This window comes from Aquarana catesbeiana, linkage group LG02, assembly GCF_042186555.1.
Source record: "Aquarana catesbeiana isolate 2022-GZ linkage group LG02, ASM4218655v1, whole genome shotgun sequence".
Classification (NCBI taxonomy): domain Eukaryota; kingdom Metazoa; phylum Chordata; class Amphibia; order Anura; family Ranidae; genus Aquarana; species Aquarana catesbeiana.
In genome coordinates, this window is record NC_133325.1 from 30157290 (window position 1) to 30175012 (window position 17723).

The 17723-nt window shown below is 46.0% G+C and overlaps 1 protein-coding gene across 3 annotated transcripts in view; it reads left to right on the plus strand.

Moving 5' to 3' along the window:
• LOC141126755 (ecto-ADP-ribosyltransferase 5-like) overlaps window positions 1–17386 on the plus strand; it is a 102417-nt gene extending 85031 nt beyond the window's left edge. For all 3 annotated transcript variants that reach the window (XM_073612730.1, XM_073612732.1, XM_073612731.1), the window contains one exon: window positions 16257–17386. In XM_073612730.1, the coding sequence (XP_073468831.1) occupies window positions 16257–16276 (20 nt within the window). In that variant the 3' untranslated portion in view covers window positions 16277–17386. The remainder of the gene's footprint in view (window positions 1–16256) is intronic.
• The last annotated feature ends 337 nt before the right edge of the window (window positions 17387–17723 follow it).

Consider the following 17723-nt stretch of genomic DNA (forward strand, 5'->3'; position numbering starts at 1 on the left):
ATCATATAGTCTGCTTAGCTTATATATACCAAATACAGGGGGTCCCCGGGTTACAAACAAGATAGGGACTTTAGGTTTGTTCTTAAGTTGAATCTGTTTGTAAGTCGAAACAGGTAAATTTTTTAAGTGTAGCTCCAGCCAAAAAATACATTTTTAAGTTTTGTAGATAGCATAGGGAAGGGTTATCACCCCTGTAACATTTGTTTTGCTGTCTGTGCCCCTGTTCAGAAGATTTCACCTCACTTTCTGTCCCAATGACAATTGGATTTTGAAAATTTGGGGTTATTAGGGAAATAAGGATAGGTGATAAAGCATCAGTGGAGACACCTTTTTCCCATATTAACTCTTACAGGAGTGAATTTCCCTTCCTAGGGGTAGATTTCATCTCACTTCCTGTTGTCTCCTTCCGTTTGTAAGTAGGAGTCGTTTGTAAGTCGGATGTTTGTAAGTAGGGGACCCCCTGTAGCACTATTGAGCATTATTCTCTTGGGGTCATACTGGTCTCCACTGTTCCCTAATATGTTTGATGCTATTCATGTTCACTTTAACTATTCTACCTGTGAACACTATTGATTTCTTTTTTGTTCCCTAGACTTAAATATACACCTCGGTGTATTATAGCTGCTCAATTTACCACATTTATTTTAGCGACTGCTAGACTTGTCTAACGAACTCCAAAACCGTTATACTAATACATTTTCATTTACTGCAATTATTACATTATTCTACAATTTTGTGCCCAAGCTGCTTAGCTTTGCTTCCTGTCTCCAGGTGGCCAATCCAAGTATGGGGAGGTTGTTTGCGATCAGTTGACCTAGCCAGAGCACCATTTTGTATTCCCTGTTGATTACTTATCATTAAGTTTTTTATATGTTAAAAAAATGTGTAGTTTTTTGTTGTTTCTTTATATATATTTAATAGAACTTTCTATGCGCCTGAAGAAGCGTACCTCTACGTGCAACATGTAGAGCGAATAAAATAATATTTGTGCCTGTATCCACATCCTGACCCACAGTCCTTTTTACTTACATCCTTATTTGGACAATACCAAGGGAATTCTCATTTCCGCTCTTTTGGATGTATCATTTTATTTCTCTATCGTATTAACCTCCTTGGCGGTAATCCCGAGCGTGACTCGGGTCTGACTTTTTCTGTCAGGAGCGGTAACCCCGAGTCACGCTCGGGGTAACATTGCAGAGCATCCAGCGGAGCCCTTACCTTCTCCTGGATTCCAGCGATGCCCTCCAGTGTCCTCGGCTTGTCTCCGCTGTGATCGCCAGCGCGATCACAGCATCTCACTTCCTAGTTCCGTTCCCTGCGAGCAGCAGCGGCGCACGGGAGCGGAACTAGGCGGGAAATTCAAAAGTTCAAAAGTTCAAACACAAAACACACATATAAAAAGAGGTGATACAGTGTAATCTGAGAGGATTACATTGTATCATCTCAGATCTCACTGATACAGTGCCCCTTGCCCCAGTGCCCATTGCCAATAAAATATTGAGAAGATGGAATCCAAAAAGCGCCATTTCGCTACAAAATCGCCTTTGGAGCAGTTGAATGACAGCGACAGCGACAGCGACATGGAGTTGCTCCCAGAACTCAGCGATAGCGAGTCGTGGGGAGATTTGTCGTCTGACACTGAGATGACAAGTGACAGCGATGACAGCGGTGATGATCCTGCACCTGACATCAGCGATGTGCGCACTTGGTGCCCTATTGAGTGCGATACGGACCAGGTAGCGCCCCCAAGATTTCCCTTCACTGGATCACCTGGGATGAAGGTCGAAGTTGAGCGTGGCAACCCTCTGGCATACCTGCAATTATTTCTCACAGAGGAGGTAATTGAAAAAATTGTCATAGAGACAAATCGATACCAACAGCAGCAATCCGCTACGCTGCATGCCAGGTTTTCCCGAAGCAGAAGGTGGGAACCGGTGACTAAAGAGGACATCTGGCTGTTTCTCGGACTCATTATTCTTCAGGGGGTGGTGGGGAAACCACGCCAGAAATGGTACTGGACCACCAACAAGTTATTGGCCACTCCGTTTTTTGGTACTGTGATGTCCTAATACCGTTTTTCCCTCATCATGAAATATTTTCACTTCACTAACAATGAAGAGTTTGATGAGGGCACGCATCCTGCGCCCAAGCTAAAAAAAATCTGGGAGGTATGCCAAATTATTGGGAACAATTTCCAGCGGGCCTACGTGCCAGAAAGGGACGTCAGCGTGGATGAGAGTTTGATGGCTTACAAAGGACGCCTAAGCTGGATCCAGTATATTGCATCCAAAAGAGCGCGGTTTGGCATCAAATCATACATGCTCTGCGAGTCATCCACTGGGTACATATGGAACTCGGTCATTTACACCGGTAAAGGCACGAAGTTCAACCCCAGGTACAGCAATTATGGGATGGCCACATCATCTGTCCTTACACTGCTGGAGCCATTACTGAACCAGGGATATTGTGTCACCATGGACAATTTCTATACGTCGCCGGAACTGTTTGAGGTTTTGATCCAAAACAAGACGGATGCCTATGGTACAGTTAGGCCTAACAGACGTGACATGCCATCAATGTTTGGAAAAAAAAAACTAAAACCCGGAGAAATGGTTGCCTGGCAGAAGGGTAAGATGATGGCAATACGTTGGCGAGACAAGAAGGACGTGTGTCTCACGAGCACTGTGCACAATACCTCCACTGCCACGGTCCACACAAAAAGTGGGAAAGATGTGCTGAAGCCGCAAGTCGTCATAGACTATAATTGCACTATGGGAGGTGTCGACCGAGCCGATCAGGCAATGACCTTTTACCCGACTATGCGGAAACAACAGAAAAAATATTATAAAAAGATTTTCAGGCATCTTCTGGAACAATGCCTTTGGAACGCTTACATCTTGTACCGAGCAGGGAGTGACAGGCCTCTTGTTCATTCAGATTTTATCTGGAAGGTGGCTGAGCAGATTTTTGCCAAACACCAGATGCCATCAGTTGATGCGAACAGACCTGGACGACGTGCTGTTGGTGTTGCCAACCCAGAACGCCTAACAGGTCGGCACTTTATGGACTACATACCGCCAACCGCAAAAAAGGCAGCACCTACCAGGATGTGTGTGGTTTGCTGTTCACACAGAGATGACAAGGGAAAAAAAATCCGAAAAGAAAGCAGGTTCTTTTGTCCGGATTGTGACGTGGGACTGTGTGCTGTACCTTGCTTTAAAATTTATCACACTCAGGATGTTTACTGAATTTTCTTTGTCTGACAAATTTCTTTAGTTTGTATTACATTATTGAATAAAATTATATTATTTAAAAATTTAAAATCATGATTTTGTGTTTCAAACTTTATCACATCTGGGATGTCTACTAGAGTCTTGTTTGGTCAGGTTTAAGTAAGTAATTACTAAGAATTGCAGGCCTATAATACATAGCATCAAATTTCCATGCAAAATAATTGTACCGCTTTCAGCACAAAATTCCAGACAGAATCATACCGCCAGGGAGGTTAAGTGGTGTCAGAGTTTATGTGTGAGGTATATAATATCAGTTTCATGAATTTTTATATGCATTTATATGTAATAACTTTTTCACTTAACTAATTTTGTATCCAATAAACTAATCTAATCATTTTTAGACGGCCTACCTGTGTGCCTTTGAAGTCCACTCTTTTAGCCTTTAGTTTTCATATGTCCATTATTAGGACATTGGCACACTGCTACTTGTGTACCCACAGTGTCACCCTGTGAAAGTACACTAAAAATCTGAAAACAACAAAAAAGAGACTACAAACCCTGAACCTCAACTTAAACACAATCCAGGCTAAGAAACATTTTAAGATTTAACTGTTTTAAAGGCTTTAGATACACGCTTCTTAGCTTTCTCACCCTCCTCTCTACTCAGAGACCCTACACTAGAGATGCACATCTTCACTGGTCTCGCGATTCGATTACGATTATCTGGTCAACGATTCGATACGATTTGATTCCGCAGTGTAGGGATGAGCTTCGTGTTCGAGTCGAACCCATGTTCGACTCGAACATCGGCTGTTCGCCCGTTCGCCGAATTGCGAACGATATGGGCCGTTCGCGCTAAATTCGTGTGGCGCGTCACGGCCCATAATTCACTGCGGCATCGCAGTGCATTGCTGGCTGATGATTGGCCAAGCATGCACTATGACCCGCATGCTTGGCCAATCACAGCGCCGTCAGTAGAGAGAGCTGTAATTGGCCAAAGCCAGGGTGGCTTTGGCCAATTATGGCTCAGGGGATTTAGTACACACCCCACACTATATAAGGCCGCCTGCACGGCGGCCCTGTGTAGTGTGTGTTCCGGTGTGCTGAGAGATAGAGAGAGAGAGAGACAGTGTCATTTGATTTGAGTTAGATAGATTAGGCAGAACAGTCAGTCAGTTAGCTGCACTTACAGTGTATTGTGTATATATATGCATCCCAGGTGTTGCATATATATATATATACACTGTATTCAGTTTAGCTAGATCCGTTCCTGTTATCTTCTATCTAGACTATTTACATTTAATGCAGTGCGTCCTGCTCACAGTGTTCAGCTAGATCCGTTCCTGCTATTTACATTTAGTGCAGTGCGTCCTGCTCACAGTGTTCAGCTAGATCCGTTCCTGTTATCTTCTAGACTATTTACATTTAGTGCAGTGCGTCCTGCTCACAGTGTTCAGCTAGATCCGTTCCTGCAATTTACATTTAGTGCAGTGCGTCCTGCTCACAGTGTTCAGCTAGATCCGTTCCTGCTATTTACATTTAGTGCAGTGCGTCCTGCTCACAGTGTTCAGCTAGATCCGTTCCTGCTATTTACATTTAGTGCAGTGCGTCCTGCTCACAGTGTTCAGCTAGATCCGTTCCTGTTATTTACATTTAGTGCAGTGCGTCCTGCTCACAGTGTTCAGCTAGATCCGTTCCTGCTATTTACATTTAGTGCAGTGCGTCCTGCTCACAGTGTTCAGCTAGATCCGTTCCTGCTATTTACATTTAGTGCAGTGCGTCCTGCTCACAGTGTTCAGCTAGATCCGTTCCTGCTATTTACATTTAGTGCAGTGCGTCCTGCTCACAGTGTTCAGCTAGATCCGTTCCTGTTCTCTTCTAGACTATTTACATTTAGTGCAGTGCGTCCTGCTCACAGTGTTCAGCTAGATCCGTTCCTGCTATTTACATTTAGTGCAGTGCGTCCTGCTCACAGTGTTCAGCTAGATCCGTTCCTGTTATCTTCTAGACTATTTACATTTAGTGCAGTGCGTCCTGCTCACAGTGTTCAGCTATATCCGTTCCTGTTATTTACATTTAGTGCAGTGCGTCCTGCTCACAGTGTTCAGCTAGATCCGTTCCTGCTATTTACATTTAGTGCAGTGCGTCCTGCTCACAGTGTTCAGCTAGAGCCGTTCCTGCTATTTACATTTAGTGCAGTGCGTCCTGCTCACAGTGTTCAGCTAGATCCGTTCCTGTTATCTTCTAGACTATTTACATTTAGTGCAGTGCGTCCTGCTCACAGTGTTCAGCTAGATCCGTTCCTGTTATCTTCTAGACTATTTACATTTAGTGCAGTGCGTCCTGCTCACAGTGTTCAGCTAGATCCGTTCCTGCTATTTACATTTAGTGCAGTGCGTCCTGCTCACAGTGTTCAGCTAGATCTGTTCCTGTTATCTTCTAGACTATTTACATTTAGTGCAGTGCGTCCTGCTCACAGTGTTCAGCTAGATCCGTTCCTGTTATCTTCTAGACTATTTACATTTAGTGCAGTGCGTCCTGCTCACAGTGTTCAGCTAGATCCGTTCCTGTTATCTTCTAGACTATTTACATTTAGTACAGTGCGTCCTGCTCACAGTGTTCAGCTAGATCCGTTCCTGTTATCTTCCTACTGACAGGCAGGCTTGTCTGGTTACAGTATATAAAGCTACCTGAAGAAAATTACAGGTGTTCTATTTGATCCTATTAGTACCACGGTCAGGCAGCTAGACTATTTACATTTAGTACAGTGCGTCCTGCTCACAGTGTTCAGTTAGATCCGTTCCTGTTATCTTCCTACTGACAGGCAGGCTTGTCTGGTTACAGTATATAAAGCTACCTGAAGAAAATTACAGGTGTTCTATTTGATCCTATTAGTACCACGGTCAGGCAGCTAGACTATTTACATTTAGTACAATGCGTCCTGCTCACAGTGTACAGCTAGATCCGTTCCTGTTATCTTCCTACTGACAGGCAGGCTTGTCTGGTTACAGTATATAAAGCTACCTGAAGAAAATTACAGGTGTTCTATTTGATCCTATTAGTACCACGGTCAGGCAGCTAGACTATTTACATTTAGTACAGTGCGTCCTGCTCACAGTGTTCAGCTAGATCCGTTCCTGTTATCTTCCTACTGACAGGCAGGCTTGTCTGGTTACAGTATATAAAGCTACCTGAAGAAAATTACAGGTGTTCTATTTGATCCTATTAGTACCACGGTCAGGCAGCTAGACTATTTACATTTAGTACAGTGCGTCCTGCTCACAGTGTTCAGCTAGATCCGTTCCTGTTATCTTCCTACTGATAGGCAGGCTTGTCTGGTTACAGTATATAAAGCTACCTGAAGAAAATTACAGGTGTTCTATCCCAGCTTAGTGCAGCTACAGGCCATTAGTATGTCTGGAAGGCCAAGAAGGAGAGGCAGACAATCACAAGCCAATAAGAGAGGGCAAGCAGGCTCTGTGTCTAGTGCTGGTCGTGGAGACGGTGCATCCTCATCAGCACGTGGCCATGGGACACGCTTGGCCTTTTTTTCGGCAGCTGGCCGTGTTGAGCCGCAACATGCGGAAGACTTGGTCGAGTGGATGACCAAGCCGTCCTCATCCTCCTCATCCTCTCTCACCCATGCCCAGGGTGCTTTGTCTGGCAAAGCAGCGGCCTCTTCCCTCAGCTCAATGTCATCAGTGACTCCTTCCCTAGCTCCACCATGTCCTCATGAGAATTCCCTCGAACTGTTTGACCACAGTGTTGGGTACATGCTCCAGGAGGATGCCCAGCGTTTGGAAGGCTCTGATGACGATACTGAGCTCGATGAAGGCAGTAACATGAGCACGGACAGAGGGGGTGCCCAAGAAGGACAGCAATCTGGCAGTCATGCTCCCCCTGCTGCAGCATACTGCCAGGTTTGCTCCAGTGATGAGGAGGGAGGGGATGATGAGGTCACTGACTCAACGTGGGTGCCTGATAGGAGAGAGGAGGAGGAGGAGGAGGAGGAGGAGGCGGCGGCACATCACCAACGAGGCAGGATGCCCTCCAGGGGCCAGCCTAAGGGCAGCACATTGACTGCATCACACCCCAAAGCTCCACATGTGCAGGGCGCTGCAGTCTCTGCGCGTTATTCAAAAAGTTCTTTGGTGTGGGCCTTTTTTGAGACGAGTGCATCAGATCGCACCGCTGCTATTTGCAACATATGTCTCAAGCGTATCTCGCGTGGCCAAAACATCTCCCGCTTGGGTACCACATGCTTGACCAGACATATGTTGACCTGCCATGCAGTTCGTTGGCAAGCGTATCTAAAAGACCCACACCAAAGAACAAAGAGGATCTCTCCTTGCTTCTCATCAGCTGAGATTTCCAACCCCACTAGACCTTCAGTCCTCTCTGAGACCTGCAGTGAGAGGAATGAAGGTGTAGAATTAGGTGTGTCACAGCCAAGTACTTGTGGGCAATCTGCTTTTGGTACACCGACGTCAGATTGTACCAGGCAAATTTCCCTGCCCCAGCTGCTGCACCGCCGAAAGAAGTTTGCTCCCAGCCATCCACATGCCCAGCGGTTGAATGCTAGCTTGGCAAAATTGCTAGCACTTCAACTGCTGCCTTTTCAGTTGGTAGACTCTGCCCCCTTCCGTGAGTTTGTGGAATGTGCGGTTCCTCAGTGGCAGGTACCCAAACGCCACTTTTTCTCACGGAAGGCGATTCCGGCTCTCTACCGGCATGTGGAAGGCAATGTCCATGCCTCGCTGGACAGGGCGGTCAGCGGTAAGGTGCATATTACCGCTGACTCATGGTCCAGCAGGCATGGACAGGGACATTACCTAAGTTTCACGGCGCATTGGGTGACTCTGCTGGCAGCTGGGAAGGATGCAGGACAAGGTGCAGTAGTGTTGGAGGTTGTTCCGCCACCACGCCTCCAAAATGCTGATTGTGACACACCTCTCTCCTCCACCCCCTCCTCTTCTTCTTCCTCCATGGCCTCTTCCTCGGAACCAGCGGTGCTCCGTAGGCGTTCAAGCTACGCAAGTACGCAGGCCAAAAGATGCCATGCGGTGCTTGAGCTGGTGTGCTTGGGGGACAGGAGCCACACTGGGGCAGAGGTTCTGTCAGCTCTGCAGGGGCAGGTTCAGAGGTGGTTGACGCCACGCCAACTTAAGGCAGGAATGGTGGTTTGCGACAATGGCACCAACCTCCTCTCTGCCCTCCGACAGGGACAAATGACCCATGTGCCCTGTTTGGCTCACGTCCTTAACTTGGTGGTGCAGCGGTTCTTGGGCAGGTACCCGGGCTTACAGGATGTCCTGAGGCAGGCCAGGAAAGTCTGTGTGCATTTCCGCCGGTCATATAATGCCAGTGCTCGGCTGACGGACCTCCAAAAGGAGTTTAACCTGCCCAAGAACCGCCTAATCTGTGACATGCCCACCAGGTGGAACTCAACGTTGGCCATGCTGCAGCGGCTGCACACGCAGCAGAGGGCCATCAATGAGTACCTGTGCGACTATGGCACCAGGACAGGGTCAGGGGAGCTTGTTTTTTTTTCCCCACGCCAGTGGGCCATGATCAGGGATGCATGCACTGTCCTGTCACCATTCGAGGAGGCCACGAGGATGGTGAGCAGTGACAGTGCATGCATCAGTGACACTGTCCCCCTTGTCCACCTGTTGGAGCACACGCTGCGTGGAATAATGGACAGGGCACTTGAGGCAGAACAGAGGCAGGAAGAGGAGGACTTCCTTAGCTCTCAAGGCCCCCTTTATCCAGACAGTGTTCCTGCGTGCCCGCCGATCACACAGGAAGAGGACGAGGAGGAAGAGGAGGAGGAGGAAGATTGTGTCAGTATGGAGGTGGAGCCTGGCACTCAGCATCAGCAGCAGTCTTTAAGGGATCAGTCCCAAGAAACACATGGACTTGTACGTGGCTGGGAGGAGGTGGCTGCGGACCATGTCGTTCTTAGTGACCCAGAGGACTCCGGACCGAATGCCTCAGCAAACCTACGCTGCATGGCCTCCCTGATCCTGCAAAGCCTGCGTAAGGATCCTCGTATTCGTGGTATCAAGGAGAAGGACCAATACTGGCTGGCAACCCTCCTTGATCCACGTTACAAGGGTAAGGTTGCGGACCTTATCTTGCCATCGCAGAGGGAGCAGAGGATGAAACATCTTCGGGAGGCCTTGCAGAAAGGTCTGTGCAACGCGTTCCCAGAGACTGGGAGGTTACAAACTCCTGTTTCTGGACAACGTGTTGCTGAGGCTTCGGTCAGTCAAAGAAGGAGCGGTGGAGAAGGTGGCCGTCTGACCGATGCGTTCAGACAATTTTTTGGTCCGCAGCCCCAAGGTATGATCGGTTCCAGCAACCATCGCCAGCGTCTGTTTTACATGGTGCAGGAATACCTAGGGGCAAGATCAGACTTGGACACCTTTCCCACCGAAAATCCTCTGGGTTACTGGGTCTTGAGGATGGATCACTGGCCAGAACTTGCACAGTATGCAATTGAGCTACTGGCCTGTCCTGCATCCAGCGTTCTTTCGGAACGCACATTCAGTGCTGCTGGAGGCGTGGTAACCGATCACAGGGTGCGTCTGTCCACCGACTCGGTCGATCGGCTGACCTTCATAAAAATGAATGAGTCTTGGATCACCACCAGCTACCAAGCACCTGATGCTGATGTAACCGAATAATTTTTTTTGAAATCTCAGATCCCTTCAAAGACTGCCTATGCTGATGCTGAGTGACTATCCCTGAGTAATTATCCTCTTCCTCCTCAATCATCACGCTGATAGCTTGTAAGAACATTTTTGGTTCTGGGCGCCACCACCAGTGCCTAAGGCACAATTTTTCAGCCCCTGTTTAACAGGGGCGTGTAATTACAATTTTTGATGTAATACTTTGCAGCAGGGCTCGTTCCTGCATTCCAACTAGAGTGTCTGTGAGGGGTTGCAGTGTTGTGGCACCAGCACCAGTGCCTAAGGCCCAATTTTTCTGCCCCTGTCTAACAGGGGCGTGTAATTACAATTTTTGATGCAATACTTTGCAGCAGGGCTCGTTCCTGCGTTCCAACTAGAGTGTCTGTGAGGGGTTGCAGTGTTGTGGCACCAGCACCAGTGCCTAAGGCCCAATTTTTCTGCCCCTGTCTAACAGGGGCGTGTAATTACAATTTTTGATGCAATACTTTGCAGCAGGGCTCGTTCCTGCGTTCCAACTAGAGTGTCTGTGAGGGGTTGCAGTGTTGTGGCACCAGCACCAGTGCCTAAGGCCCAATTTTTCTGCCCCTGTCTAACAGGGGCGTGTAATTACAATTTTTGAAGCAATACTTTGCAGCAGGGCTCGTTCCTGCGTTCCAACTAGAGTGTCTGTGAGGGGTTGCAGTGTTGTGGCACCAGCACCAGTGCCTAAGGCCTAATTTTTCAGCTCCTGTTCAACAGGGGCATGTAATTACAATTCTTGATCTAATATTTCACAGCAGGGCCCTGTGAGGGCTTACAGTGTTGTGGCCACAGCAACACCTAAGGCCCAAATTTCTGCTGAGTATATAGGGCAGGACCCTACTTTCAAACATCTAACTTACAAACGACTCCTACTTGCAAACGGAAGGAGACAACAGGAAGTGAGATGAAATCTACCCCTAGGAAGGGAAATTCTCTCCTGTAAGAGTTAATATGGGAAAACAATTTCTCCTTTCCACTGATGCTTTCCAATCCTTGTTCCACAAAAAAACCCAAATTTTCAAAAAACATTTTTCATTGGGACAAAAAAGTGAGGTGAAATCTTCTGAAGAGGAGGAAAGACAGCAAAACAAATGTCACAGGGGTGATAACCCTTCCCTATGTTTTCCAAAAAGCTTAGAAAAGATTTTTTGGCTGGAGCTAAACACGTTAAAAATGTTCAAAATTACAAACAGATTCTACTTAACAACAAACCTACAGTCCCTGTCTTGTTTGCACCGCCTGTATACTGCTGTTCAGAGTATATAGGGCCTGGTGGCCCCACACCTTTCCTTATTTTAATTTGGGTGCGGGGTTCCCCTTAATATCCATACAAGACCCAAAGGGCCTGGTAATGGACTGGGGGGTACCCATGCCGTTTGTCTCACTGATTTTCATCCATATTGCCATGACCCGACATGACATTAAACCCGCAAGCAGTTTTAAATGAGATTTTTTCCTTTAAAAATGACATTTGGTGCAGGGACTGTTCTAAACATGGGAAACACGCGTCACTTTACAGGCATACAATAGACACCCCCCAGGTACGATATTTAAAGGAATATTTCACTTTTTTTTTTTTACTTTAAGCATCATTAAAATCACTGCTCCCGAAAAAACAGCCGTTTTTAAAAGTTTTTTTTTGCATTGATACATGTCCCCTGGGGTAGGACCCGGGTCCCCAAACCCTTTTTAGGACAATACCATGCAAATTAGCCTTTAAAATGAGCACTTTTGATTTCGAACGTTCGAGTCCCATAGACGTCAATGGGGTTCTAACGTTCGTGCAAACTTTCGGTCCGTTCGCGGGTTCTGGTGCGAACCGAACCGGGGGGTGTTCGGCTCATCCCTACCGCAGTGCATCACGATTACTGACAATGGTTTCCATCAAAAAATTCAAGCATTTAGAAGAACTCCATTTGTTTTATTTTATCTGCTTTAAAAAAAAAAAAAAAAGAGGCCACTCCCTGCATATAGCATGACAAGGACATGGAAGAGTCCAGGATATTAGGGAGGGGTATGAACTGAAGGATGGGACAATTCATGAATAAGAAAGGAAGGATGGAAGAGTCTGGGGATGGAGGAATCCATGGATAGAGAATTGAAGGCTGGAGGCATCTGGAGATAAGAACTGAAGGGTGGAAAAGGATGGGGATGGAGATGAAGAAATCCATAGATAGGAACAGAAGGATGGAAGAGTGTGGGGATGGAGGTGGAGGAATCCATGGATAGGAACTGAAGGATAGAAGAGGTTGGGGATGGAGATGGAGGAATCTATAGATAGGAACAGAAGGATGGAAGAGTCTGGGGATGGAGATGGAGGAATCCATGGATAGGAACAGAAGGATGGAAGAGTTCAAAGATAAACATGGTGGTGGCGAGGGGGGGACTGAAGAATGGAAGAATCAAAGGGAGGAATGTTAAGATGGTCATCATGGAGTCCTGCAGGGTACATGCAGGGTTGGGGGTGTGGCAGAGGAGAGAATGTAGGGTTTAGGCGGCCACATCGCTGGTTCCTGGGACAGGTGAGTGCCTTTTTATTAAAAGTCAGCAGATACACTTTTTGCAGCTGCTGACTTTAGACCCCTTTCACACTGAGGCATTTTTCAGGCGCTAAAGGGCTAAAAATAGTGCCTGTAAAGAGTCTGAAAAACGACTTTCCCTGCCACCCCAATGTGAAAGCCCATGTGCTTTCACACTGGGGCGCTGCGCTGGCAGGACGTTAAAAAGAGTCCTGCAAGCAGCATCTTTGAGGCCTTGAATTAAAAATCCAGTGCACTACAGGGTACAGGCTTCACATAGGAGGAAAACACACTGCTGCTGGGAGGTCAGGAGGGATAGAATACACAGCTGACAAACAGCCCTGTGAAGTTCATTTTACTGGCCCCATGCTAAGAGCTTCCCTGGGCTTCCCTGTTTGCATATTCCAGCACACTAGGAGTTAACACAGTGGAATATACAAATGGGGAAGCCCAAGGAAACTGGAGCGTGTACGAGGTGTATGTAAAGAACAAACTCATATGTACTCTACTTACTGCTGTTAAAATAACTTTGTCTAAATAATTCCTGTGTTACAATCCATTAAATGCCCCACTGTATGTGCTTTTTTAAAAAATATGTATCAACATACTGCATTTTTCAGAGTGTCCATGCACTCATGTGACAACCCGGCCCGCCTCTCTCCTCTCTCCTCTCACGTCTCTCATCCCGGCTGACGTCACGGGGCATTCTCAGCCCCGCTCGTTGACTGTAGCTATCAGATCAGAAGAGAGGCAGGCTGGGCAGTCACATGAGCGGCATGGACAATCTGAAGTGCGGTATATAGCAATATATTTTATAAAAAGCAGATACAGTGAAGCACCTAATGTACTATAAGACGGGATTCATTAAGACAAAGTTATTTTAACACCTATAGAGTACACTCGGAGAGCTTTCCCAGGAGGGGCAGGGCAAGTCAGGATGACGTCATTCGCCAATCCATTATGTCGGTCACAGCATTGATGCCACGATCGGGGACACCCAAATCGTGATGCATCGATGCTGCGATTAATTGCAGCACCCCTACCCTACACATTTTAATATTCTCTGTGATTCCTCCTCCATAGAAGTCACCGAGCAGATGAACCTTCACCCCCCACCTCAGAAAACACCTCAAACGTATTTGATACCTCCACCCTCACCGTTTCCAAAACCCCCACATTAACCCCTCTCTCCACATCATTCACCCCAACTTCCACACCATTCACCTTGCATTCTGCACCAGCCACCCTCATTCCCTTCCCACCTCCCCCTCGACGATCATCCAATCCATTACTCACTCCACCCCTCGGTGTCTGCCGATCTCCAGCTGCACTTCTGCCACGCCGAGGAGGAGGGGTTGGCACCACCATACATGCATATCAAGCACGCTCCACTGCCTTCACTGCACTAGGAGAAACAATAGGTGCAGACACAGACTTGACAACCACACTTTCTGACACTGAATGGGGAACCACAGACTGGGGGGACACTGACACCACAAACGGCCTCACAGACACAGATTCTGATGGGACAGAGACACTAGGATCTCCTGGTACAATCTCTGCCAACCCAGACTCTTCAATATCCAGGTGGAAGAATTCCTCCACTTACTCAAGCTTATTGTGCAAAGCCTTAGGGCACGGGCAATAAGGATGACCAACCTTATCACATAAGTTACATTTACTGATGTTACAGTCCCTTGCCAGATGCCCCAGTTCCTGACACAAAGAACACTTCTGTTCTGGTTGGCAGGAAGACAAGATCACTCTGTTTATCTCTGACAGAATGGCGGTCTGCCGCTGTTCTAGCTCTGTGGGGAGCAATGGCGGGTGGCCGGCGGACATTGCTTCCCAGCTGGACCCGCTGATTGGCTCCTCCTCTGGCCAATCAGCGTTCACGCTTTTGCTGGCCATTGCACAAAATGGCGTACAGGTATTTTCTGGCAGTGCCCTTTCCGAGACTAGACTCTGGACCCACCCCTGGTCTGAGGGCCTATCCAGAAGTGAGAGAGCAGCGCAGGGTTGGGATTGCAGCTTGCAGTCCAACCAGAAGTGAAGGTTCTGCTGGCTGGAGAACCTGTCGTGGTCGGAGGTAGAGGGGAAGCTGTCGCCACTGAGGGACCATCCACCTTATTACCAGGGACCACTGAGAGCAACTGAAGCAAGTACCGGAGCAGTATTCTGACCAACCGGGGACGGTGAAGAATTGGGAAACTTCAGCAGGTGTTAAAGCGTAGGTCCGCCCACCGCTGCAAAAATTTAAAAGCCAGCAGCTGCACATACTTCAGCTGCTGACTTTTAATAATTGGACACTTACCTGTCCTGGAGTCCAGCGATGTCGACATAGTTGATGCTTCCATCAGCTGTTGGGTGCATGCTGCCTCCATTGCGTGTAAGGTAACCCGGCAGTGTAGCCTTACAGCTTCACGCCGGGAAACCTACTGCGCATGCGCAAGGCTCTGGTCCTCTCTCCTATTGGCCGGGGAAGGAGGAGGAGGGAGCCCCAGCGATGACGCAAATATCTGAGGCTGAGGCTCCAGGAAGTGAGGAGAGCATACCTGTGAAAGACAGGTATCCTGTCCCCTCTCCCCCCTGAAAGGTGCCAAATGTGGCACCTCAGGGGGGGGGGGGGAGTACAACGAGTAGAAGTTCCACTTTTAGGTGGAACACTGCTTTAAGCTAGGGACCCAGCCAGCGGATGTGACGCTTGCAGAGCAGCCTTGTGTGCCAAGCCATTGCAGGCCAGTGGGGTGAAGCTTAAGAAGTATCTGGAGTGTCAAGCTAGGGACCCAGCAGAGAAGAGGGGGTGTCATTTGAGGAAGATACTGAGAGTGAAGTTTGGAGGAGCTCAGGAGATCCAGTGTCAGTGAATCAGTTAGTCTAGTGAGAGATACTGGGAGCTCAGTGGAGTGAAGACCTTCAAGGAGTAAAAGTCAAATAAGTGAAGGAGTTCATCCTAACTTGTGTTAGAAACTGTTATAAGACTGTTGCCATAGGAGACAGCACTCCTACACATGCAGATGTGGTGTCCTGCTGGATGCCTTTCCCTGCATGGCTGTCTACCTATAGAAGTCTTCGAGTCGGCTAATTAGCATTGCAACCACCTAAGGGTGTCCTGGCCCTAACCCTCTCTCCCACAGTTCTGTTCAAGAGAAAATAAATCTCTTTGCATTGAAGAAGTGTCTGGCGCCCATATGTCTATCTTTTTTTTTTTTCAAATATAAAGTTTATTTAGGCATAGGAAAGGGCCTTGCCCCAGAATAACAACAAAAACAAATAACAAATCTATTAATTGAGGACGCAGCCTCACACAGCATCAAAACTAGAAATGTATCCACCTTTACTATCCATGCATAGACAATTATATTCTGAAGAGCTATGTAAACATTTTTTCAACATTGCTGTGGTCCTCATAAATGTCTGGGTACCCCTCTCCTTCCGTCCCATATGTCTATCTTACATTACACCCACAATGCCTTGCAACCCACTCTATACAGAGGGATGTCAGCTGCCCCTGGCTCTGGAGGTTCTCATTAGACTAAAGGAGGCCTGGGATCTTGCTACATGTGTGACTGTGGGGAGGACATTAGAGTGTAAGCTCCTTTGAAACAGAGACTAATGTGACTGGCTCAGTGTTCTCTGTACAGCACTGCAGTATATGTTAGAGCTATATAACAGTATTTTTATAATAATAGTGTTTAACTATGAACACCATTATATTAATGAACACAAATATAAACAGGCAGGTAATTATAAATTAATTAATTATTATGATCATATCTCATCTTCAGGTTCGGCAGGATTTCTGTAATCTGGGCCCAGGACTCCCCTCATCATTACCGGATTGACTATTATACTTTATCTAAAGTTTGACATCTTTTTCTGAGGTCACCTCATGCTAATGTATCTCAATACTGTGTGAACTCCACTATCATCATCCCATCTTGATAAATATGCTGATATGGTGCCTTTGTGAAACTCCATCCAAAATCTCAGTTCTGGTTTTGTATGGAGCTGGGAAGGGTCATGACCTCTGTTGGGTTTTTGTTGATTTTTTCCCACACTTACTACTCTGGCAACAGGGGGTCAGAGGGATAGGAATCAATCAAATACAGGAGGAAAACAAAATAAAACACTTTGGAATTGATTTACAAAAACTGGAAAGTGCAAAATCTGGTGCAGCTCTGCATAGAAACCAATCAGCTTCCTTTTTTTTCTGTCAAAGCTTAATTGAACAAGCTGATGTTTCTATGCAGAGCTGCACCAGATTTTGCACTCTCCGGGTTTACTAAACCAAGCTCTTTGTTATTAGATTGTGGATTGTATGTCTTCCCATCCCTGTGACTTCTGCCCCCCCCCCCACGCACACACACACACACACACTTCTCTTATACAGTCATTTTATTTTGTATTATTTAATCTTAATTACTTGTGATCATGATCAGCATACAAAGTTTTTACTTGTCATTTATATTCATCCATAGTCTATATTAAATTATTAGAAATGTGATTTTATACTTTCCATTTCATACATTATTAACTCAATAAAAAATGTAATTTAATTACATTTAAAACATTAAATGTATTATTATTGTATGCGTATTATTCATTATTTCATACATTATAACTGTTAACATTATTATTTTAACATTGTCATTGGATATGATTGACAAAATGATTTCCATTTTTACCATCAATAATATTTACAATGTAATATCTTTTTATTGCTAATATGACCCTACTGGTATTTGATTTTATTTCTTTATTTTTATAATTGTGTATTGTAATAATGTGTGTAAGATTTTTTTTTTTTTTTTTTATCTATTTTTTCTATGTAGTATCCTAGCCTTGATGAAGGGGCAGAGCTACAGCCCCCAAAAGGCATTGACTTTGTAAATTTATCTTTGGAATAAACTTTTACCTGGACTTTAATATTATGGTGTGGTCATCATTCCTAGATGTGTTCAGCAATAAAACCACCAGCAGATGTTTGAACTTATCACACTCTACCAAATAAATAAATAAATAACATATTTTGACTGGATTTGGGCTATATAGTGTAAATTCACTTTTCGGGAAGATTTTCAGAAAATTCCCCAATACAATTACAGACCTTCACCATAAAGTTGCCATAAATACAGAAGTAATAATCAATGTGCTGCGCTAGATATAACTATCAAATTATATAATAATATAGTCCAAAGTGTAAATTTTTTTTTCAAAAAAGATTTTATTAAATTTTACAGATGTATAAAGTA